A 24,972-nucleotide genomic window follows, 5' to 3' on the forward strand; every position below is an offset into this window, starting at 1 on the left:
GCAGTAGTTAAATCCAAAAGAAATAGTTTCTGTTTTACCCAGCATTCTGATAGAAGATATTTCTAATAGTTTAGATGTACAATTATTGCCACTATTCAACATATCCAGACTCTTGGAGATATTACATGGTTGCAGCAAGTAGAATCTACACTGTCATTCTACTAGAAAATGTATTCTACTGGATTTGCATTTTCTTTAATTAAGTTAATTTAGCTAGATTAGCATCTTATCTCCTAAAATTATTTTCTGCTGAAAAAATTGAAACAGCTAGTTTCTTAAATAAGGAACTAAAGAGTATCCTCTGCTTTAAAAGGTCAGCAAGGAAAGTTTTGATTAGCTGTTCCTTGGACAATTTACTATGACATGAAAAGAGCAGGTGTTGCCAGTCTAAATTTGAGAACCAAACCTGTGCTCCAACATCCAGCCCGTGGGTTAGAGCAGGAGACAATGTAGCTCTCCATTCTTGGGAAGGAAAATTTTGCAGATTTCTGTTGTTTATCTGTACCAAGGGCTTCACTTTTTTTTTTTTTTTTTTTTTTTTGTCTTTTACTGTCCTAGACTGTTTCTTGGCAAAGCTCTTTCTTTTATTGAGGTTTCTAGACAGTCCATGCTAATTCTGGAGCTTTGGCTGTTTAAGTAGAAAATATTGCCAGGATAAACTGGCAGATGAATTTCTGTGAGCCATTCAGTGCTTCTTCCACCTTGTGACCTGGAGTATGTGGAGGAAACACATTCCTTTCAAGAATTACTGTCCAGTTCTGTATGCAAAAAAAAATTCCTCTCTGTTGGTAATATAGATTCGCTTGTCATGTCTTTATGCACAAGCCACTGTCCCTGAAGTTACTGAGATTTCAAGTACAGCAGAGCTATGTGTTTGGAACATGCACTGTGGTAAAATCTTTGTGTTTTTCTACTCTGAAAAAATGTCCCTCACCATAACGATCCCCTTATTTTGAACTGTATTTTTGTAAGCAATTAACTCCCCATTTTTGAGATCCAAACAACAAAATAGAAATGTACTGTGCACTTTAGAATAAATACAGTATAAGCAATTACAGCTAATTGCATATGAGATTCTCAATGAAACTGAAGATGAAACAAAGGTGACAAGCAATTTACCAGACTGCACTTCCAGTGCCAAAATCGATTACGACATTCCAAATCCTGTAAACATTAATAGTAATTAGTCAGCTATGTGTCATTGTGCAGCTTTGACTGATGTCCAGCACGTACTGTCTTACTGTGTTTAGCTACAGGGAAGACTTAGTAACAACTCTTTTAAGGGGCAGTGAACAGCACACATTTATAGAGAGAGAACAAAATATCTGCATGTACAGATGCTGCTGCTGCAGCTGCTGGCGGCTCGAGCGTGTTTAGGCCAGCCTCTGGATGCCATTGATAGCATAACTACAGAATAATAATTAATTACTAGGCAATGCTAACTAAAGCAGAATGAGGCTGAGTATGAGGCTGTATTCACAGCACTGAGCTTATTATTCAATTTGGCTCACTATTAGATGATGTCAGTACCGGGGGATTACAAATCCCTCTGGGGGTTATTTTGCAGTGAAATACCACCAGTTGCACAGTATCTTACTTCTTCTAAAACAGAATTTCAGACATATTAGGTTCACTCAAGCAATAAAAAAGAAAAAGAAGATAAACAGCCTTGCCAGAGAGAGAAATTATAATCATAGTATATGGCATAGTTTTTTTAAGACAAGTTCAGTTATAATCAGTGGCATACTTTTCATATGATACTCTCTCCAAGTGGGTGCACACAAACAAACAGGATGTAGGGAAGGGACTGTGAGCTTTGCAACCTTCTTCTTGCAGAGTCCTGACTGCTCTTCCCAGGCCTGTTCCAAGGGGAGAACAACTGCTCTCCCTTCCTCCCTCTCAGAAGTACCAAGAATGTAAAGAAGCAAATAGTGGTGTCAGCCCCTCGTTCCTAGAAACCATAATACCACTGCAGTGGGATATTTAAGAAAGCAGCATGGAAACACTGAGCTTTCATGTCTTCACTCTTCCCCCAAGACCTGCTCAGCTGGATTGCTCCCAAATCTGGGGAATTCCAAAAATTCTGCTACTTCTAAGGGAACACCAAATTGATGGTAAATTTCTAGCCAGTGTTTTTTCACCTTCTGGTCTCTAAATTTTTTATTCTTGACCAGAAAAAAAACCCAAAAAGCAACTAAAAGTAGTAATGAGGGTTTCTTCCCATTTCCCCAGATTGAGCTACAACCCACTTTTCTGTCTAAGAGGATGGGATTTGCTAATTTTTTTCAGCTACTTCAGTGGAATGATTTTAGGATATTTTTTTTGAAAGCTTGGAACATTTTTCTTTGTCGTCCACCATAGGTAGATAAGGCACCCACCAATGTGCCACCAATTGCTTATCCTGGTCTCAACATGGCCCCTCAAAATAAATTAAGAACATGAAGTTAAAAATAAATAAATAAAATAAAATCACACAGACAAAATGGAATTAGTGAGCCGAGATCATTCAAAATTGATCACTATAAAACTGGAGAAGTGTTTTGAACAGAAGCAGTTATTTCTTATTTTAGCAGCACAAACGATTATGTTTAGGTTTTAAAAACATACATGAAGGGCTTACATTTCAAATTCCCACTCAGTTTCAGTGGGGTACAGGTAGTTTCACTCATGCCCTTTCTTGGAAAATTTTACTCAGAGGTTATTTTGAGTGAAAGCAGTGCTACAGAAGCCATGAGGTCAGATTTAGTGACTGTGGTTTACAGAATCATAGAATCACAGAACGGTTTGGGTTGGAAGGGATCCTAATATCATCCAGTTCCAATCCCCCTGCCCTGAGAAGGGACACCTTCCACTATCCCAGGTTGCTCAAAGCCCCATCCAATCTGGCCTTGAACACTTCCAGGGATGGGGCATCCACAGCTTCTCTGGGCGAGCTGTTCCAGTGACTCACCACCCTCACAGTAAAGAATTTCTTCCTAATATCTAATCTAAACCTACTCTTGGTTTGAATCCATCCCCTTTCTAGCAGCTTTCAATATCTGACAGTGGGATTAAATTTTGCTCCAAAATTCTAGAAACTGAGCTGAATGCAGGAAAAAAGGAATAGTTTTTGAATGACTAAAATGTGAATGTTAAGAAAACAGAAAACATTTCACTTGGAAGCATAAGATTACATTCACTTAAGAAAAAAACTTACAAAAAGGAAGAAGGAAAAAGGACCAGCATTTCAAAGAGCTGCACGTTCCAAACTTCCAGACTTGTGAAAGTCAGGCTGTAAGAAGGTTGCTGAGTAGAGTTACCCACTGTTAATTTCTCTAGAGGACATTCATGTAAGGGGTGGGTGATTAATTCTACAAGTTTCATAAACATGAGCACAACAGACACACTGAGGTATACTGAACTAACAAACAAATATATATCCTCAAGAACAAGTAAATTGACCCAGCAAAAATACACTGCTTAATCCCAAGTGTGAGGGGGGACACAAACTGGAAAATGGGGAACATTAAAAAGTTGTCCCCCTCCAAGAAAAAGTTTGTGTTGTGCATTTCTGCTCCAGTAATGTGAACATGATTTCCCCCATCACAGTCCTTTCAGTGTCAGTCTCAAATGGTATCACACTGAGATTTACCTCTGAAATCCAACCCAGGCCATGAAAGCAAATGTTCGAATCTCCCTTGTCAAAAATGGGACTGTAAACAGCAAAATGGTGGAATATGCAAAAGATAACCAACAGTTACCTGTTAGTGTTGTTGTTTTGTCAGATGCAGGTTACAGTGTGTTGTATGATTTCAGTCTGAAAATGTAAATCCAAGCTTGCAATGAGGTATCATGAATAAATTACATAGCTAAACATATCAAGCCCAGCACAGAAATAGAAGTTTTGAAATCCTCCTTATGCTTTTATTTATTCCCATTTGAACGTGTATCCCATCAAATCACTGCCTCTCAATTATGGCTTCCTTGCTGATAGCAGAGGCACATTTCTATTTGCTAACCTGCACAGGAGGAAAATATATTCTGTTTATTATTTATAAGAGTAAAGTGCTGAGAGGCCCCAGTAAGGCCCAGGCTCTTGTTTTCTGTTTGCTGTGAAAATAGAGCGAGCCATATTCAGGCAAGCTACTTTCCACCTAAGTCCTTGGACCCACTGTTTTCTCTTGGCTGCTTTTTAGGCAGGTTTCTGCTCAGTGCTTCACTGACATCACACTTGAGACATGCCCTGCTTTCTCTGCTGATTACAGACATGGCATTAGATGGAATTTTAGCTGCATATCAGTACTGGAAAAGCAGCTGAAAGGGCAGGGAAAAACAACACTGACAGTTTTCTACCAGATCACATCCCAAGTGCCTGGCACAGCTGAAAAAAGAGCCTTATTTTCCCAACTAGTAATCTATTCCAGCCAACTAAACCCCATTCCTGCCTCTAAACAATATCCCTGAACCAAACACATTTGCATTAACATATTGCCAGCTAATATCTGATTTGCAGGATTTACAGCCAGACATCTCCTGTGCTGTTTTGTATGTTCACAGACCTCCTCAGCTGGGGCTAAGTCCTTCCATTACCTTGAACCAAGTGCGTCAGCATCACTCCTTCCATTCAACTGCTGACTCAGGAAATATTCTGTCAAAGCTTATTTTTTCCCCTATTTTTTTTTTTTCAAAGACTAACAGGTAAAAGAATAAGCAACATTTGTGTTTTTAAAAACAACAATATACATTTACCTCAGAAGTACTCGGGGATTTGGCATCTATTTGCTGTCATTTACTGGGAAGAGTACTTCTTGAAACGTTGTAAAAGGGTCCCTCCTCATTGATCAAGGTTAATTATGCAACACTTCTGTATCTAACATTTTTTCTACTCCTGTCCTAAGAAACTATTTTTATTTATTAGCAACATTTAACAACCCTGGCACGTGCTATTCTATGCACAATGAATCCAAGACCTTATGCGAATACCCACTTTGAGGTGATGTTTCTTTTAACATCAATGATTCTACGATTGCAATAAATGGTTGCCAACTGTGTTTCAAGCTGCTGGGACTGCTACAGAAAAGTAAGAATTGTTCATCTTTTAAAGCTTTGGATGTTTTATACTGCTGGAATCCAAGGACTTGTGTATTTCCAGATGCAGCTGGCTGTTCTTGCTGTCATGCATCCCACTACACTCCTTTACTGATTGCTTTATTACATCTAGTTTGCTCATGTATCTTTGAGATAGCATTTTAAGGCACTATTTTTTTCAGCTTTCTGATCTGCTTTGCTTACTGAGAAAATAAAAAGGGATTTTCATAGGTCTTGATGCAGCAGCGATGACTTGAGAAAAGAAAACAGCAGAGGATGGAGGGACTGCACAGCTTCTTTGCTCCTCCATCTCCTATCCAGCACACGTCATAGCAGCTACTGTTAACAGGGTTGGGGAGAAGAAGCAGACAATGGAGAAGGAAAAGCAAAGGGAAGAGAGCTGTTAAATTTACCCTTGGCAAAAACATCTCACAAAGTCAGCAAGACCATCCTAAGAGGAAATCCGGTGTGGGAGACAATTAGGGATGCTGCTCAAGAGAAAAGGGCCTGGCGAAATAAAAGGCAGGACTGATGTGGGGTTTTGAATTCCCTAATTCCCCTCCTCCCTGGCTCTCATGATTTTGAATGAAACATTAATACTGCTTCAGATGCTTCTTCCCTCCAAGGCCAATCAGCTGCTCGGCAGGGCGTGAAGCGGTTGTTCATTTGAACAGCTAACGAGGGAGTGGAAGGACAGAGCTAATTCCAAGGCTTTTCCAGCTCACATTTGCCTTGACACACAGGGAATGACCTGAAGAGCCTCTGTTCACTTTGGAAGAAGAGAAGTGGTGCTGTATTAATTCTGCATAAACAAGCCCAACTTGTCAGAAGAGATAATTTTTCACAACACGACCATAAACGTAGTTTTAAGACTGGAGTAGACACCTCGTCCTGCTTAGTGCCATGGCAACAACTACCACTGGAAATCTTCCTCATATGGAGGGGTACAGAAAAGAGGAGGTAAAACTGCCAAACAGCGGAAAATGTCAAATCCCAAGCCTTCCATTTTAACAAAATTACTGTTCCTTCTCTCAGTGCACAGAGCCTTTAGGATAAGGAGTGAATCCCAAGACTCAATTTTACATGTTCTTGAAAGTGAAAAACTACTTCCCCCTAATCTGGGAATGAAAAGAAGCTGAGGTGGCTGAAGATGTTGCTGGTTTTATTGCTATTAAGGTCTGTTCTGGTTTCCAGCTCCCAAGAAAAACAGAAAAGAAGGAAGAAAAATACATCAAAAGAAGAAAGAGCAGTTTTTGTTCACAGTGCTGGGTCTACTTGTAACACTACACTACAGAAGGACGGATAGAGTAATCACTATCAAATCACTCTGGCAAACCCATACCTGTGCACTGCTATTTTGGGAACTGCTTTTAGCTATTTTATCATCACTGGCTCCTAGCAGCAGTAGGAAAGAAATCATCTTGACTAGTCAATTCTCTCTTTGTAACACAATGACAACAGAAAAAGAGACAGGTACAAAACGAACAAGGTAGGCAGGAACAAGACATTAACTTGAGGACGAGAGCAGATATAAAAATGTTACACCTTCTGCAGCTAAGAGAAGCTGGCAGGAACAGTGATGCTGCTGCGTAGGAAAGAGTCAAGGTGACAGGTTTTACTTATTAAGTGAAGACACGGCGGCCAAGCTTTCTCTTTCCTGATTAGCCACAGCCCTACTGTCAGTGACAAATCATGCTTTCTCAGAATGACTTAGCAAGCTACTGAGCCCTCAAAAAACCCCCCAACCAACCAACCAACAAACCAATGAGCATGTGATGGGACCACAAGACAGCCAAAGCATGTGGACAGATCTGTTTTACCTTTTTTTTACAGTGAACTCCACAAAGAAGCTCAAAAAGCTTTTAAACTTGGGGGAAAAATGGTAGATTTTAGTGGAATATAAAACAGAAATTTAAATTCTTACAAGAAAGGTACAATGCAGTATATCCACAACCTTTCCTGTCCACTATGTCCCTGTAGGCAGGTTGTTAAAATCCCAGGCTTCAACTCAGCTAAGTCTAATTTCTAAGTAACAGGAAACCTGCTTGGTGTTCTTTGATCCCTTCGGAATATAAGTGATATGTCTTCCTTTAGAGGCTTGGCTGCCTCTTCTGCTCCTCATGTCCATCTCCTGAGCAGCACAAGCAACAGGTGTCATTCTTGTGCCTGCTGTACCATCAGGTTTCATCCCTCTTTATTTGTGAAACAGCTATGAAACCAAATAAAATTCAACAAACAAACAAACAAACAAACAAATAAAAATAGGTCAACACCTCACCCTCCTGTTTACCAGCTCATCCTAATTTCTGGTCTCTATTTTTTTTTAACTCATTAATCATCTTTAAAATTTGTCATTATCAAAAAAAAAAAAAAGAGGAAAAGTTTACTAGACTTTTGTTACCATGGATGCCTTTGTGGCATGTGGAGAAACAGGGGCCTTTCTTAATGACAAGATCTACTGCAGAAGAGAACACAATCATACAATTAAACAAAATTTGAGCTATTGGTTTAGATTTGTGTCCAAGCAAATTGCTAAAGCTTAAAAAAATAAACCAGCACCGATAAGAGCATTTTCTGTTCAGAGCTTTACGTATTTTTTAAGTGATACCAGATCTCTTTCCTCTTGTTTTTGGTTGCTAATGGACCTTAAAGCTCTTTTCAGCAGGTAAGAACTGCCATAATGCCACTGCTACACACATCCTACATCAGCCCTACTACAGGGAAAAGAAGAGCACTGAGAAAGACCCAACTCAATACCTGCTGCATGTCCCTGTAGCCACACTGGGGAAACACTCCCTTCATTTGTGCTGTGCACAGAGACCTTGGCATAATGAATACTAGAGAGCAGCTGTTTTTGGTTGGCTTCCCAAAAAGAGATAGAATAATGAGGCCTTAGTTTTATCCATCTAACTTCTCTGGGGGGAGAAAAAAACCTTCTCATTTAACTGGGTAAAACATCTGCTACAAATGGAAACAGAAGATCAATAAGACTGTTGGTCTCATCGATAATTTTCTAATTAGCATTGTACATTCCTTTCTATATTAGTAGGATAATTCATACTGAACCACAAGGTTTAATTAGTAATAAAACTTCATAGATGTGAGAAACACCTTTTGTACTATCTTAATATTTATTGGTGAAACAATCCGCTCCATAGCCATGAACCTCTTGCAAATTAGAAAACAGGTAGAAAGTCTTAAAAGGGGACTCTAAAGGGAACTTTATACAGCTGTAGCCAGATGCCCCATGAGATAACCTGTGTGTAAAATGGGTCAAACTTTGTGTACTAGTTGATTAAACAGCAATACAATTACATCACACTAAATGGCAGAAGAAAGCAAACCATACTGTTGAAGTCAGAGAATTAAAAACCAGCTGAATTAAAAATATTAGAAATGGGGCAATAAATAAAATGAGCTGCTGCTTGAGAAATGGAGTGGGAACATCCAGATGGAAAATCATCTGAAACACTGGTATATGCACATATAATCTAGGAAAGGAATGCAGCAACCAGACACTGAGTAACCTGGGTGGGAATGATCAAGACTGGTTTACAAGAGGAAATTTTAGAACACAAATATTTAGTGTTTTGTATACTCAAAAAAAAAGATCCCTCACAGGGGGAAAGGAAATATTTGGGGAGTTTCAGAGACAGTGAGATAGAAGTAAGATATTTTAAACAAACTTCCTGATGGAAATTAAACAAACTGAAGAAACATTTTTCCGAGGGAAGTCAGCAAGGCTTTCTTTTATGTATAAAGCTAAACTGGGAAAAAAGAAAGTGAGAAAGTATACTGGAAGGAATGATCCTATTTCAAATCCTCATTCTTATTATTTTAAACACCCTTTGAAAGTTTTAACTCCAAATCATTAGTGCCTGATCTTTTTGTTAGTATGGTGGTTTTACAAAAATAATCTGAAAGCTTCTTCTGACAGTTTATGGACTATTCCAACATTGATCTTTGGCAGACACACAACAACTGTAAATTGGCTTAAAACATACACACACATGTGCCAGTTTCAACTGCATCCACTGTATTTCTGAATTCCAGCTAACCACAGGAGGTATGCAAGATCAAATCCTGTAGTGTACGACTGCCAAATGAAGCCAAACTCGGCTAATGAATGTCTAAAATGAAAAAAAAAAAATGAAGTTGAACCTATTGAGCAGCTTAAAACACAAAATTCAGCGTGATTACAACAGCTAATATAACAAATGTGCAAACCACCACCTGTTATACATAACACTTTTTTCCCTACTCTCCAAATAAATGGATCAAGTATTCACTACTTAACAGTACTACAAAACATGCAAAAAAGATTTATCTTGTCAGATGATGAACTTTAGGAATTGCAGGTTTTCTAAGTTGCAACTGACAGCATTTTTATGGAAATTCCTTTCATCTGCAATTAATTATTCTAAATTCTTATCCCTTGGACTAAAATTTTGTTAGCAGTATGAAAGGGACCTGTTAGCAATATGAAAGCTTTACATCAAAATAATCTCTCTTTATCTCTTTGGGCTAAATAAAGCCACAGAAGAGCTTAAAATAATGACAAAATACAGCAAAAGATGCACAGTGCAACATTATCCAGTACAGCTTTCCACTAAACCAACAGTGATCATCATTATTTTCAGTGCAGGAAGAACTAAAACACAGAAATGTGCTTTTAAACATAAATACATAAATTGTAGTTTATGTTCAACCTGTACATATTACGCACCAAAGTTCATAGAGCGCTGCACACCCTCAAGACTGAGTTCAACTGAATCTGCTGTTATGACAGCAATAATTTTGGATTTACATTTCTAGGTCTCTGAATTGTCAGTGTAATTAAACTCACACAAATTAGTTTGGAAAGGAATCTTCCGGAAAGCTGTCTGGGGGAACATGTGGCTGATCATTTGTACTTGGGTCACTAAATATATGGATCACACAAATATGTAACAATTCAGAATTCTACCAGTACTGAAAAACAGAATTACTGTAACAGAGGTTCATGTTTTTTGAGGAACTAATGACCCATAAATCCATTACAGTAACACCCCTACTAAGTCATCAGGGCTTTGTGTGCCAGATTTAAACTGTTGCCTGCAGAAAGTTTATGGATAATCCTTAGGAAAGTATAATTAGCTAACTTCTTTCCCTTGTCCCCTCCCATCAAGGAGCAACATGCAAATCCCAGTGAAATAAAAGCTATGACAAATGCAGTGATCAAGTTTTAGTGGCAAAAAGAGTTTGTACAGAGAGGGACTAAATTTAGCCTACTGCTCCTCACAAGCAAAACTGGCATTTAAGATGGGAATTCAGGTGTAAGGCAGAATATGCTATTTAGCCATCCTAATTTTCAAAGGTTGATGTTCTTGTCATAACTCTTCAGGTTATTTTCAATTATATACATTTTTGTTACTCACAATTCAAAATAACCATTTTCCTTAACGCTGACTGCACATTTGGAAGAGGAATGCATAAATTGTGTGATGACTGTAGTGATAAGTGATTTCTGATTCAATTAGTATGTTACTTTAAGTTTTAGTATTACTTCACAAATGGGCTTGCAATGACTGCAGTAAATAAGTATTATTTTTATATATATCACATATGAGTAAACATACTTTTCTCTGTTAAATACAAAGGGGTGTAGCTGGCATCAGGCTATTTAACACAGCATAAAATATTGTTATATCATAGTTTCAATGCATAAGGGCAGACTGTAAACAACAGACATTTGGTATAATTCCCATAAAAGTGAGAAGTAAAACCAAAATGGAAATGGAAGCCCCAGAAAGCTCTTACTTTCCACATGTCTACAGAATATGGATGCAGAGACCAAGAAGGTTTAGAGGCCACCGTTCTCTTGTCTTTTCCCCATAGACTGAAACTTGCCCTTCTCCCCTGCATCCAAGAGCAGCCACGGGACAGCACTGGTATTGGATCTTGGTCAGAGGCACTGCAGAAAACCTGCTCATGTTTGTCTCCCCAAGTTAAAGTACTACTAAAGAACACTGCAGTTGCTTTGCACTACTGAAAAAATATAAAGTGAGTTCAGTACTGCAAGGATCTGTCCTTTCGTGTCTGAAGAGTATTTAACACGACTATGCTGCAGCCTCACAAATGCTCAGTTTTATCGTAAGAATTATGTTTGTAGCCTTCCTTTTCTCTCATTTTGAAGTGTAAATCCTAACTTAAACATCTATAAATCTTTAGGTTACCTGTAAAAAGAACAAAAATATATTCTAGGAAAAAGTTATGTGCAGTTATAGTCTTTAATTTACTTTTATTAAAATTAATTTACCTTCAAACCATAATTAAGCACACAGCTAGTCCCTTTACTTTGAATATAATTTGCTCTTTTCTACAATTTGTTTCAAAGTTTAGTTATCTGTTTTAGACAGATTTCCCAAGGAAAAACAATACTAAACTTTTCCAGTATGACAGGAAAGTCTCTGAGAGCCTCTTTGTTCAAAGGGAATTAAACTAGCAGAGCATCTTAGAACAGAAGCAACAGGAAGGAATTATTTCTACCTGCTTCAAACTTGTTCCTGACTTTTCAAAAGAGAAAAGGAGCACATATTTTCAGTCTAAAACACATAACATCAGTGTGGTGGTTTTTTTCAACTCTTGAAACAGCACTTTGGTTCTCGAAATCCAGAGGAATTTGGGCCTCACACATGTTCACTCGTTCGACCTCCTGTCAGTGAATATGATTCATACTTGTCCTCTGTCCTGCAAAGATTCTTGCACTGGAATGACACACAGAACACTATCAATTTGGAGCAGCTGCATTTTACATTTCTTTCGCAGGAGGAAAAGCAAATTAAAAATACAGAAAGCAAGGGCTCATAGTGAGTAAAATAAAAATAACAAACATACTGAAAGTTACTTCACCCACTCAGATCTTTTTCATGTCTTTACAACTTGTAAATGCTTTTTGCATTTATCTAGATAAATCTAGATGTGCTTAGCATCTTGATGAAACTCTGCAACTTGATATGTCCCTGGAATACTTGGGGGGGTGAGGCAGGGAATGAATCAGTGAGTAATTTGAGTTACAAAAATTTAAAAATACCCCTCTGAGAACTTAAACTACTTTCTGAAGACAGGTTTTGGTTTTAAACTCAGTTCTGAATTAAAGGGAAACTTGCTGGAATAATATTTAATTGCAAGTATTAGCTTCCTAAGGAATGACCACTCTATCAGAATGATCCTCTCCACAGAAAATCGTGGCTCTCACATTCCAGCAGTGGGTTTGGAGGCCACATATAACCTGTTAGGCTTTTTTGTTTCTTTGTGCCTTTCTCTTTCCTGAAGTTGAAAGTATAGACTGAAAAAAAAAAGTACTGATTCATAAGATTCTCAAATTCCACTGCAAGACCATAACTGCACTTTCTTGTACATTTTGTCTTCAATATCCACCCCATTTCCATGCCCACATTTTTTAATTTCTTGATTGTCAACTATCTTTACTTCCATCAAGTACTAAAATCTGACTTTCTGTTACTGTACAATATTGATCTCACACTTATGACCTGTAGCATACTTTATGCTTAATGGCCATCACCATACCCACAATATTCATCATGCATTCTGTTTTAGCATCTATTAGTCAATTTTAAAGAACATAATTAAGAATATTTTAAGACCTTACTGGCTCATCCTCAAGGCGTGCAATCCAATACAACAGAAAAGGAGAACAAACTTTACTTTTTATTTCTATTCATTTTTTCTGCTACAAAATTAATTAGAATTAATTATGATTAATGGTTGTACTTTTTTTTAACCTTTCATAAGCAGTTTCTCTGTCTTAATTCCTCTTTTAATGGTTAGTCTCTCCATTAAGGTTTTCTGCCTTCATGGGTTTTTTGTTGGTTTGGTTTTTGATATTTTTTACATACTAATATAATTCTCCTGCTCAAGGAACTTCCATTCCTCATCCACAATATTTACTTTATTTGGTGTCATGGGGCGATATTACGTGATCTTGAGTGATTGTTTTCAAACATCCACATGACAAACACAGATTTCACTTGAACATCTCCAAGAGGTCCACGTGACTCTCCTTTATGAATGTATTACATACTTGAGGTGTTCAGACTTTGCAATTTACCCTCATAAAACCCTTCTGTGATACAGTAATATTATCGACATTTTACAATGGAACAGAAAACGAGTCAGCTTATTAAAGCACTGAAACGCTTAAGGATGCCTACTGGGATTTTCAAGGTTGCTCTGACTTATACCTCTTATTGAACTAATTGAAGATTTTTCACTAAATGACTAATTTGCATCTTTAGTTTTCTGAAAAGTTTTAAAATCTGACTCACCCATGTCACCCTTTATATCCAGTGGACCAGCACATTAAACCCAGAACTCATTAGACTTTAAACTCGTGCTCGAAGCACGTGCAGGGCTTCCCACAACAGGGCAAATTACATGAAAAATAAAGATGTGGCACATACCACAGGCATCCAGTCCCCTCCTGTCCCTGTCCTACTCCCTCCTGGTCTGAGTCACACACCAAAGCCTCAGAAAGCAGGAAGCCACAAAGCCAACTGCATCAGATATCAGGCAAGAAACTAGTGGATCTCCAGGGATCTGGTTGCTCCCTGCTGGGACTGAGCTTGTAGACAAACACTCCTATCAGGCTCAGCGACCCCTCAGCTCACCATCTCCCTCTGTTAGAGCTTGATTTTTCTAAATACTGACAGGGGACAGAGCCAACATACATGAATGGCTCCAATCAAACTGCTGTAAAATCATCTATATCCACCATGTTTTTGGATTTAGGCAAGTAGCCACTTTATTCCAGAAGAACTTTTGAAAGCATTTTCCCATGCTTTGATCCCTGTGCAAAGCCTAACTGTGCATGTGTGTGTTTTCTGGCTGCACTTTTCTCAACTCAGTTGTACACATTGCTCTTTTGGGTGGCCTAAAAGCAAGTTACTCAATTTAGCTAATGCACATCACCTTCACACCTTGGGGGGCAGCAAGTTGGAACCAGGATAGCTTCATCTTTTGCCCAGGTCTGCCAAGGAGATGCTGTCTTTCAGCACGAGTTTTCTTCATATCCCTATGCTTAGACCACTAGAGGCTGGAAAGGGAATGCATCAGCTGTCAGGGCTTTTTAAGGCCATTTTGCCCTTGTTAAGTCAATGAAACTCACTACACAAAGCAGGCTGGATTTGGTCAGTGTACTGCCCTTTGATTGTGAATCCTATTGCTAAATTTTGGAAGTCATGTACACTGCCTTCTTACAGGCCATGCCATCACATCTAAGGACCAGCTAAACAAACCACATGGGCAGCCAGTTTACTGGGACAATATTCGTATTTTAATCAAAGAAACATAAGACTAGGTAAATTAATAAATTCCTGGCATTGCTACCTTACAGAAGGGCTTTCCAAGTCAGGGCTTATGGACAACGTGTTGCCTGCTAGACCCTCTGAGACTGGCTGCAGCTGCAAAAAATAAAAATGTTAAAATTGAGGCCAATAGGAAGATGCTGCCTGCAGCATAATTGCTCACTGTTGTTGCACATTGGCTGGCGAAGGTTAGGGACTGCTGCTCTGTGTAATCGAGCAGGTTTGCAACAATACTGGAAGGCTGTTGTATAATAACAGTCGAAGCAAAACAGGTAGAAATAAATACACGTTTTTTTCCATCTTTAGGCAGAGGTGATACATTTTTCCTGAGCGCACCATGCTTTAAAAATGCTCCCAGACAGATGCCAGGTACTCTTTTTGCCCAAGGCTGACGGAGAAAAAGCAGGTAGCTTCTGAAAGAAATTTGAAAAGCTGTTATCCAAGTAGCTGAGGTTAAAGTCTCCATATGCATTTCAAGTAGTTTCGTATCCAAAGTGAGCACTGATTTAAGCAGACATTTTTGGAGTCATGACCTGATATACAAATATGTGATTGATCCTTTAGTAGATGAAAATTACTGAAAATCACAGGTGTCTGTCACAAAAATTATTGCTTATATGAACAAATTAAATATGCCTATATGAACCAACAATTAAGTTTGCCTATTTTCAAAGAATCCTTATCAAACATTGCATGAATCACTTCAATTTGAATATTTCAAGCAGTGAAAAGCTAGAATGGCTGTAAATAGCTTTGGATACAAGTGAACTGAATGATGGAAAATTCCTTATTCATTTGTTGTGGTAGCAGATTTTTTTCCCCCTCCAGTTTTTTTTTCTTACTTTTACTTGTTTCATCCAGGCCTTTTGGCATATGCAAGGATTTGTCAGTAAGTTGCACTGAGTGTTACTTCAGACTCACCAAATCACAGAAAAATATTTAGGAATAGTGTCATTAGACTGCCCTACACTAAGTGAACTGACTCGTTTCAGAGAATAATAAAGAACTGAATACTGTGCTGTGATGACCTAACAGCACGGCTTCCCAGTACTGCAAACGTTTATCAACTTCTTTTTTAACTCTCTAAATTTCTCCTCACACCGAGCGAACCCATCTCGATGCAAAAATAAATGTAATAAGCTCCTACTTTAAACTGCAATTTGCCTTTCCCTTATGGCCAAAGACATACGGCACATCCTCAGTCTTTCCACGTTTTCGTGCAGCTGGAGCTCAGCTTCCTTATGAGAAAGCTTCCTTGAGTTAAAGTTTTTTAAGTAGGAGCGTTATGCCAAGACGCAAAAAGGCAACCATAATCCTGACATACACACACAGAACCACCCGGTGTACACCTTGAAAGCCCCACAACCTCTGCTTGTACCTACAGAATTGCGAGGAACAGTCTTCTTAGCTTGTAACGCACAGAACTGGGAAGTTAGGTTAAATCGCGCTCCAGTTACACCGGGCTATGAACCCTTCTCCTCTGCGCTGAACCCCGGAGCGCCGGGAGGGCCAGGGGAGCACAAGGGCAGCCCCGGGCCCCCGGGCACTGCAGCAGAGCCGCGGCAGCGCCGGGCAGGGCGGCTCCGACCCGCTCCGGGTGAGTGAGCGGCGGCGGCCGAAAGTTGCCCGCCCGCCCCCCGCGCTGCCGCACCCGCTGCTCGCACGGGCTCGGGCAGCGCTGCGGGCTCGGGCTCCGCATCTCCCCCGGCACCGGGCGCTGCAACCCAGCGCCGGGCGCAGCAGAGCCCGGACCAGCGTCCTCCCCCGGCCACGCCGGGCAAATTTCCCTGCCAGCCCCGCGTTCCCGGGAGCATCCCTCCCTTCCACCTTCCCCGCTCCGCCGCCGCTCGCTCCGGGCAGCCCCCGCGGCGCCGGCAGGCCTCGCCCCGCGGCGCCCGGCCGCCGAGGGATGCCGGGGGGGGTTCGCCCTCCTCCCGCAGCCGGGGCCGGGGGATGCCGCCGGTGCCCGCGCCCCCGAGGGCGGCGGCCGTACCTGAGTCGCTGAGGCGGGGCCGGGCTCTGTCCCGCAGGTAGTAGATGAAATCGCGGCAGTTCTCGTTCTCCACCGCCCCGACGGAGCACAGCTCGGCCAGCAGCTGCAGCGCTTTCTGGCAGATCTCGTCCTCCCTGTCGCCGGGCATCGCCCCGCAGCATCCTCGGGAGCGGAGCGGAGCGGAGCCCTGCGGTCAGGCGCCGCGCCGCTGCCCGCCGCCCGCCTGCAGCCGCCGGGCCGCCGCCCGCATCCCCAGCCAGCGGCGCCCGCCCCGCCGGGCCGGGCCGGGCCGGGCCGCCCCGCCGCTCCCCCCGCGCCGCTGCCGGGGGCGGACCGGGGGGTCCCACCAGTTGAGCGCGGGGGCGGGAGCGGCGGCGGGGCCGCGCTGCGCAGCTCTGCCGGCGGCGGGAGCGGCCGCCGCGCCCCTCTCCGCCCCGGGGGGCAGGTCTGTCCCCCGCCCCGGCCCGCGGGATCGGCGGCCGGCACCCCCGGAGCTCGTCCGCTCCTCTGGGAACTTCAGAGGCGGCGCAGGGGCTGGCGAGGGACGCTGCTGGGCGCGGGTCCTGACGGACAGCGCCCCGTCCTCCCCCTCCCCATCGCTGGGCAGGCCCGGCCCTCCTCCGACAGCTTGTCCCGTGCCGTGTGCCCTTGCGTCTCGCTGCCCGCTCCTGCCCAGGAATTATCCCGCTCGCTCAGCTAATCGCCTGGAAATGCCTCGCTGCCCCCGCGCCCCTCGCAATAGGGAGCCCCGGGAAGCGAAAAATGTATCCTGGACAGAACGGAGGTCTTCGTTCAGCAGATTCATATTTTGGCTTGGCTGATCGAGGGGTTAAAAAGAGTTAAAAGCGCGGCTGAGAAACCTCAGGCACCTGAGACCCAGCCATAGCTTGAGGGGAGGGCAGGAGAGCCTTTCCCGGAGGAGGTGGGGGCTGAGGAGATGTCTGCCATTAGGCATGTTTATCCTGACAAGTAGGAGATTCTTAAGGTGCTGCTTTGCTTTCTGGGTTTGTAGGCTGGGAGGCTGGTGGGTGTCATAAGGGGAAAAGCTGAGAACTGGCTGCTCCATTTAACTTCATTTTTTTTCCTCTCTCTCCCTTTTATAATAGTTTAAGCAAATATCAGAGGCCATGATGAGCTCAGAAAGTTCAGACTGCTGTGGATGTTCAGCCTACTGTTTAAAGACTGCTGATAACAGTTCTAGAAATAGCATAATTTTCTAGTCGAAGTTTTTCTCATTTTAAATAAAAAAGTATATCTTTGAAATAAGATGTATTTTGGGAAAGGAGTGGATGTTAATAAGAAAAATTGTTTACTAGTGTAACTTGTCTCCTAGTGCTTTTGCAGCATTGCTTATGTCTCAAAGGCATTGTTTTCCCCCACCTAATTTTTAATAGAAAAATGATATTTGTAAACATGGTTGTATAAGCCAGGTATAATTCCATCAGCAATCAGGCAACTCATTCATGCTGGCTTGTTGTTATTAGGAATTAACAATAGATAATAAAATAGTAGGTAGATATTACAGTTGCTGACATATTTTTGAAGGCCAGAGGTTTTGATGACATCAGTATATGTTTTCACATTTAAGCACAGGGAAAATTCCTACTGGTCTCAATAAATGCTGCACAAATATTTATCTTGGTGCTGGAAAAAACAAGGTGATTGCCTTGTTTCCCTAATCATGCAGGGAGAAAGACAGTTCTTGAGAGGCACTGTCAGTCATGCTAAGGATCAGGCTTTATCAGTCCTGCCGCTTTTCCTACTTCAGTAAAGAAGAAGTAAAATTTAAAGAACTTGGTACAGCTAGAGAAACCAGAATGTCTTTTAGGGAAAAACAGTTTCAAGAGGGGTAGTGAATTATTCATACATATGTAAGCTCTCTGGGGGCAGGAACTTTTTAATCTGTAACACAAAATCAAGTCCTGGCCAATGCTGGTGATATGTCATGAAGAGGAGGAAAGACAGAGGAGCTGTCAAAACCCACTGACAGAGATATCTGAGAAGTACAGTTGAATTAGTCCAGTGATCATGTGTGACCAGATTTTGAATTACTGTAGAATTTGTGCATTGTGACTCATTTAGACAGATTATTTGGCTATATTTTTGTAATTTGGCCCTGACCAAGATGGCTGAGCTGTTCTATAGCTTGTACTCTGTCCAGGATAGACAAATATATCAACTGCAAAGTGATATTAATGCATTTACCAGAGTGTGGGTTTTATCCAGTGAGACCACAAGCTCATCTCTAGCTTGGGATTCAGGCTTGCTGCAGAATGAACTCTGGACAGCCTGGTGATGAAGTGTTAATTTCTTTATCCTTCTCCTATAACTAGAGTATCTTGCTTCATTTTTTAAATAGCAGCAATCTGAAGGTGCTGAGATGTTTGTAATGCAGATGGTTAGAGTTGGAAATTTTTCAGTCTGGTGGAGGAGAGACCACGAAACTCTTTGGACATCACTGCTCGTAAATAAAGGCATCTATTCCCAAAAGCTCTGAGCTCTAAGTGCGCTGTGTGAGCAAATGGCCATGTCTCTGGAGATGGCAGCAGTAAATGTAATCAGCTGTGTCTCAAAGCAAGTGCAACATTTCCTTCCTGAGGTTGTTTGTGAAAACCAGACCTATATCTGCCATTTTGTTATCATTGATTGCATGTTTCTCTTCTTGCAGGCACCCCTAGTTGGGATGGGTTTACTCTTTTTGTCAGCTGCAGATTTTCCTAATTCAGGGGACCGTGTTACATTTGAGGTCCCTAGTGAATGCTGTACTAATTACTGTGCACCCAGAAAGGCATTGCAAGATGCAGCAGGATGCTCTTATTAACCTTATCTTGAGAGTTACAACTTGTACTGACTATAACTCCATTTTTTTCTGTTTAGCTCAGAGCTGCCTTCACACAATACAGTGTACTCAGGAAAAAAATCCCCAAGCCTGCTACACACAGAGTCAGAATAAGTTTAACTCTTTGACCTACAAAAGCTCTGTCTTTATCAATTGACATGTTCTTCTTTCTTTTCTTGAAATAAAGCTTTTCCCCAGTGTTCTGGCAATAGCACAAGGATTGCTGGCAATGAATTCATCTTCAAAGATGGGCGTTCATGAAATGAATGCACTTCTAGAAGAAAGTGAGGCAACTTGTGTCAGAATATTTATTATGGCTATGCTCCAACCAGTACTTACCAAGTATTTGTATTTATAATTGCTTGAATTACATTTGCCCACAAAGAGGTGGGTATAAGCACACCATGTACTTTAACAAAAGGGAGAAATGAGGCCACGTGTATTTCAGGAAAGCAAGAAAACACATAGAGCTACTAAGTTACTAGTGAAACACGACAAACAAGATTATTTTTTTCCCCAAAAGTCAAGGTGTGTGAATGTGTAATTAATGAGTAGGACAAAAAGACAGAGAACAAGGAAAAAACATTGTTGTGGTTAAAGGGTGCCATTGAGCTGAAGGCAGTCACCTGAAGTCCAGGCTGGAGAAGGGAGATGCTGCTGTAGGTTCAGAGATTGATACATCTATCAAATCTTTCTGTTATTGGCTGTACCAGACTTTCTGCCTCACTCTCAGTCTTCCTCTTCTGTTCTTAATGGATGTATGTTTTTATGCTGCCTAAAAATAGAAAGTGCTTAGGTGAACATATAAGAAATAGAAATATGGGTAACTATTACTGAGTTTTTGTGAGATGATGCTTTTCTGAGCAGCTTCATTCTTGGGATGAGTTAGTTGTTCTTCACAGAAGATTTTAGCACTGTTTTTAATGGGAGGATAGTTAGGAAATAGGTATGCCCTCATTTGGACTTTTTACTCATCACTGACTTCTAGAGGTCAAATGGAAACAAGTTAATGTTAACTAAAGGGAGGGTGGTATCCTCATTTTGAGAGTGTTAATATACAAAAATAGCTGTTCTGGGGTACAGCCAATAATATGTCATCATTGGAAGATTTTGAGATCACTGTTAAATACTGTGATGGCGGTGTATTTTCATTATGGTACTTATAAAATCTTAGGATTTTTTATTTTAAATCACATGTCAATTATTGACATCTGTTCAGATTTTTAAAGCATAATGCATAAAACCAGTGCTAAATGCTAGAACAGTACAAAGCTTTGTTCCTTCCTCTGAGGGAGGCTTGTAAAGCTGCTTCCATGTCAGAATGGGTGAAATGTCATTTTGGAGTTTTCTGAATAGGTTGCTTTCTCACAGCAGGTCCTGAAGGAAGAGCAAAGTGTCTATCATGCATTAAGCAGAGAAAAAGTGTGTCAAATCTCTGAGATACCATCAAGTGTCACTAGAAGCTGTACTAGAGGATTAGGAATATACATTTGACAGGCAATGTCCTGGTACAACTGGGACTCAGCTACATCTTATGGAGTCAGTTGAAGGGGTGTAGATAACGAATGAGTTGTCTGAATGAAGGTTATGAGAAAAAGCAAGACAGCTACAGGAGTCTACTGTAGCTCATCAATGGGATTTTTTGGTTGGGTTTTTTTCAGTTGGTTTTTTCCCCACGTCACTATTGGACAAATCTTTACTGACTATAGAACAGAAAGAGATGCAAGTTCAGAGTAGAAGATACTGCCCAGAAGACTGGAAATATGTAACATGAATCTGAGCTCTTTCACTTTCATGACCTCTTTACAGCAGATAAACATTTTTTTCTTGGTCTTCGTACCATTCGCATTGTTAAGAGAGAGTTCTCTGGGTGCTGTAGCTTGTCATATGCTATTTTCATCTATCTTAAGAAAGCTTCCTTAAAACTTGAGAAAGAGAGAGGAAAACACAGCTCTTCTGATCTGACTTTAATTCCAATTTGACAGTCTCTTCCTTGACAGCTTTTGCAAACTCTACCGGGAAAAAAGTTTACTGAATAATTCAGTCTTGAGAGTGAATTGAGCTCGGGGAGAATTGTTGAATTCCCAAGCCTGTGGTTTGTGGTTTTTGTTATTGACTGCTCACATGGATTTAAAGTCCTGTCTCTGCAGCTGGTGGTTTTTATCTCCCCTTTGGATGCTGCAATTTTGTCTGGCTTTCCATCCCTGAACACCAGCTTTCTGGTCTTGCAAATAAACACACAAAGAACCTTCCTGCTACCAAGGGGAGACTTAGTGAGCATGTTACACTGAGCTCCTCCTACCTGAAGTTCTGCATATACCTAGTCAACTATAAATCAGAATTTAACCCTGGACTTGAATGTTGAAGGGAGTCCAATGAAAGTTGATGGAGTCAGCATGCTGAGTATGAAGCCATCTTTTCTGATTTCCAAGGTCTGATGGGTTTTTTCCTGCTCGATGGGGAGTTATTTATGACACTTTCCCTTAATGTTAGCCTGTCAGTTGATGCTGCTTTTATTACTGAAGTTTTAATCTTAAAAATACACGTGAAGACACGATGTGAAAGAGTGAGATTGATATCCCAGACATAATCAAAGGAACACTTCAGTTTTACTTTTCAAGTAAAGGATGGTCCAATAGTCAAATCATCACCTGTGATGCTTTTCTTTTACTGCCAAAGTGTGTTCCCTAAACTGCACTAAAATTGTAACTATGTTGGAGACACAACAGTCTTCTCTCTAATAGCTGGAGTTTTTCACGGATAAAGAGCAAAAGTACTGACCTTTACATTGCTTGGTTGACTATTGTTTAGAAGAATATGAGTGTTCCTACATTAACCTGGACAGCCATTGCACTGTTCTTTTCTGAGGCACTGTTCCTACCACCCTCCCTTCGTGTGCTGAAATATCCAAGTTCTTAAGGAAGATGAAAGCTTGATATTGGAAAAGAATCTCCTGAAACTGGGATGTCTTAGCTCATTCCAAATATACCCATGAAGATTGTTATATATATTAACATGCTAGTGGGAGTCAGACAATAACACGAGCTGGTCCTGTATTTTATGCATCTGCAGCCAATGAGTAAAACCCCTCAACTTTTTATCATTTGAGTATTTGTAAATTCATGAAAACAATAGAGCCCATTTTCTGCAAGGTGGAATGATGATGTGATGTGACTGAAAGTAGCTTGTCCAAAAAAAAAAACCCAAACAAGAGTCTAGCTGATATTCAGGACTCTATATAAAATCTGAATCACTCTTAGCAAACCTTAAAGCCACTGAATAAAGTAAATGCTGTTACCTCTAAGCATTTTTTTTTCCTAGTTCAAAAAGCAAAATCATCTGCTACAAAAATTAGTCTGAAAATTGTTATCATACTGTCTAGTAGAACTTTTATATAATTAACTCTTATTGACAATCTCACTGAGTGGTACAGTTCGTATGAGTAAATATGTAAGAGCTCAGTCATAATGTGGACTGCAGAAAAGCTCTTGCTAATGTATTTCCACTCCGCTGCTTACAGCTACATGTTAACATTTCCTAACCAAAAGAAGGGATAAAATGTTTTGTGGTTTTATGATGGATTTGTAAGAGAATGCTAAGAAAGCAGCTTTCAGTGAGGAGGATGTAGTCCCTTATCCTTGAACCTTAAAAGATAACAGAAACTTTGCCTAAATAAGTTTAAAAAAAAAAACAAAAAGAAAAACAAAAACCAAACCTCAACACCCAAGGGAAAACTCTTTTTTGATTTCTGGTGGATTAATGCTTTGCAAATAACAGATATTGATAGTATTTCTGTGGTCATGACCTTCTTTGAAAGGTAGTTAGATCGAGAACACATTTTTAATTAAGTGACAGATCAGATGGAATGTTTGCAAGTAAAATAGATCCACAAATCCCCTTGTGGCTTGGTGAAAATTTTTATTCCTTTTAGGTCTATCTTTAGTTCTGATTAACATATAATCAAATAAACTAGACTCAATCTAGAAGGCAGTATTGGTTAAAAATAGTCAATTAATTGCATGAAGAATGTGCTTTCTGCTGGGTATTCTTGAAATAGGAAATGTAGAAATGGTTGGGTGTGCAATCTGTTTTCTCACAAGCATGAATTCAAATCAAGAGTTGAAGCACACACTTGTACATTGTTTCAAGTACCAGAATACTTCTGGCTATAATTACAGGGAACAACCCATGTCCCTACAGTTAGATGATTCCCAAGTATCAGTCTGAATCAGGACTGCCTGTGGTAATGCTCCTGGAGTGTTGGTTTGACTAAAGATGGTAGGATCCTTTTCTCAAATCTCTGGCTAATGATGAAAACTACTTATCCTTAAAAAAAACCCCAAACTTATCCTGAAAAACTCCCTAGATTTTTTAAAAGCTGACTTGGGCTCAGCCTTGTTACCAAGCGAACAAATGACAGAAATAGCATTGTTCAAACTCCTCTTATTCACTGGAAGGAGGAGTTGGAGGAATCACAGCTGAACATGGTGCTTTGGCTGCAGTGTAACTTGAGGTACCTCAGTGCAGTGGCTGCTGGCCTTCTGCTCCCATGGAACCACAGAACCCAGTGCTTGGCTTAAATCTGCATAAGACAGGGGGAGTTTTGTGGTATCTTGGGCATCTCCCTTCCTAATACACTAATAAACAACTTCTTTCTTCTCTTGCAGTTGAAACACTGGGTGAATAAATGAGCTGTGCTGCTGGGTGAGATACATTTGAGGGAAAACTAGGTAAGCTGTTTCTTTGGCACAGGCATAATTTAAACTTAGGACTGAGGCCCCATGTGTAAATAAGTTTTTAACTGTCGACACAGAATAAACACTTTCATCAGAAGAGTAGTGCTTTTTTAAAATGTATTACTTTGTGATGCTGAGGCAGAAGACTCTGTAGTTTGCTTTATTGGTTGTAAGAATTATGACCTATGCTTTAGAACAGTTTTTCTTCCACCCTCTGATCATCTCCCCAAACAGCTAAGAGCTATTTTTCCTTCTCTGAGGATGATCTGATGAAGTTGATGCTATGTGGTAGGTCCTGGCCACCTGCTTTCCTTGGTCATGTGAATGCTTTCCTGAGTCATACTCCCAAAATACATTGTTGCCTAAATCTAGGGAAAACTGACAATTGGTAGCAGTTCAACTTTCGTATAACACCAGAATTTATGTTAAAAATAAGTTCTCACAAATGATTAATGTCTGTAAAACATATGGGTTGTTTGCTAAGAAACTAGGTAAGCACCTAGTTTGCTGTGTGAGAAGGGTTTTCTCTTGTTATTAATTCCTCCAAGAATTAAAATCCACAGTAAACGACTGTGGAGGAAATTGGGATTCATGTTCCCTGCTTTTGTGGTTAAATATTGGCCCTGTCACAGAGATGTTCCCAACCTGTGTCAGCTACTGTTAACTTTGAGAGCCATGTGACTTTTGAGGCACTGTGACTTTTCAGTTCTTTTCAACAGAGTAATATCTTTTCAGCCAGGAGAGTTAAGGTTGCTTTAGCAAGGCAGAGGGCACAGGCCATCTGTAAGTGAGCTGTTAAGTTGTTCTGTGAGCCAGAACCTGTGGGCAAAAACATTTTCTGTGATGAACTGACTCCTGGCCTCCCCTTACTGGAATGTGATCTAAGCGATGCTGTTATACTGAGATCCTGCCATTTTGTCTATTATGTTTTTTGATTTTAACCCTTCTGGAAGAGTACCTGTCTTTGGGAGA

At 40.6% G+C, this 24,972-nt stretch overlaps 1 protein-coding gene across 4 annotated transcripts in view; it reads right to left on the reverse strand.

The window, feature by feature from the left end:
• Positions 1-16,634, reverse strand: part of SYT9 (synaptotagmin 9) — a 70,661-nt gene extending 54,027 nt beyond the window's left edge. For all 4 annotated transcript variants that reach the window (XM_051804187.1, XM_051804190.1, XM_051804188.1 and 1 more), the window contains exon 1: positions 16,426-16,634. In XM_051804187.1, the coding sequence (XP_051660147.1) occupies positions 16,426-16,573 (148 nt within the window). In that variant the 5' untranslated portion in view covers positions 16,574-16,634. The remainder of the gene's footprint in view (positions 1-16,425) is intronic.
• Positions 16,635-24,972: the final 8,338 nt, after the last annotated feature.

This window comes from Manacus candei, unplaced genomic scaffold, assembly GCF_025592945.1.
Source record: "Manacus candei isolate 608988 ecotype Guabito, Panama unplaced genomic scaffold, ASM2559294v1 h1tg000060l, whole genome shotgun sequence".
Classification (NCBI taxonomy): domain Eukaryota; kingdom Metazoa; phylum Chordata; class Aves; order Passeriformes; family Pipridae; genus Manacus; species Manacus candei.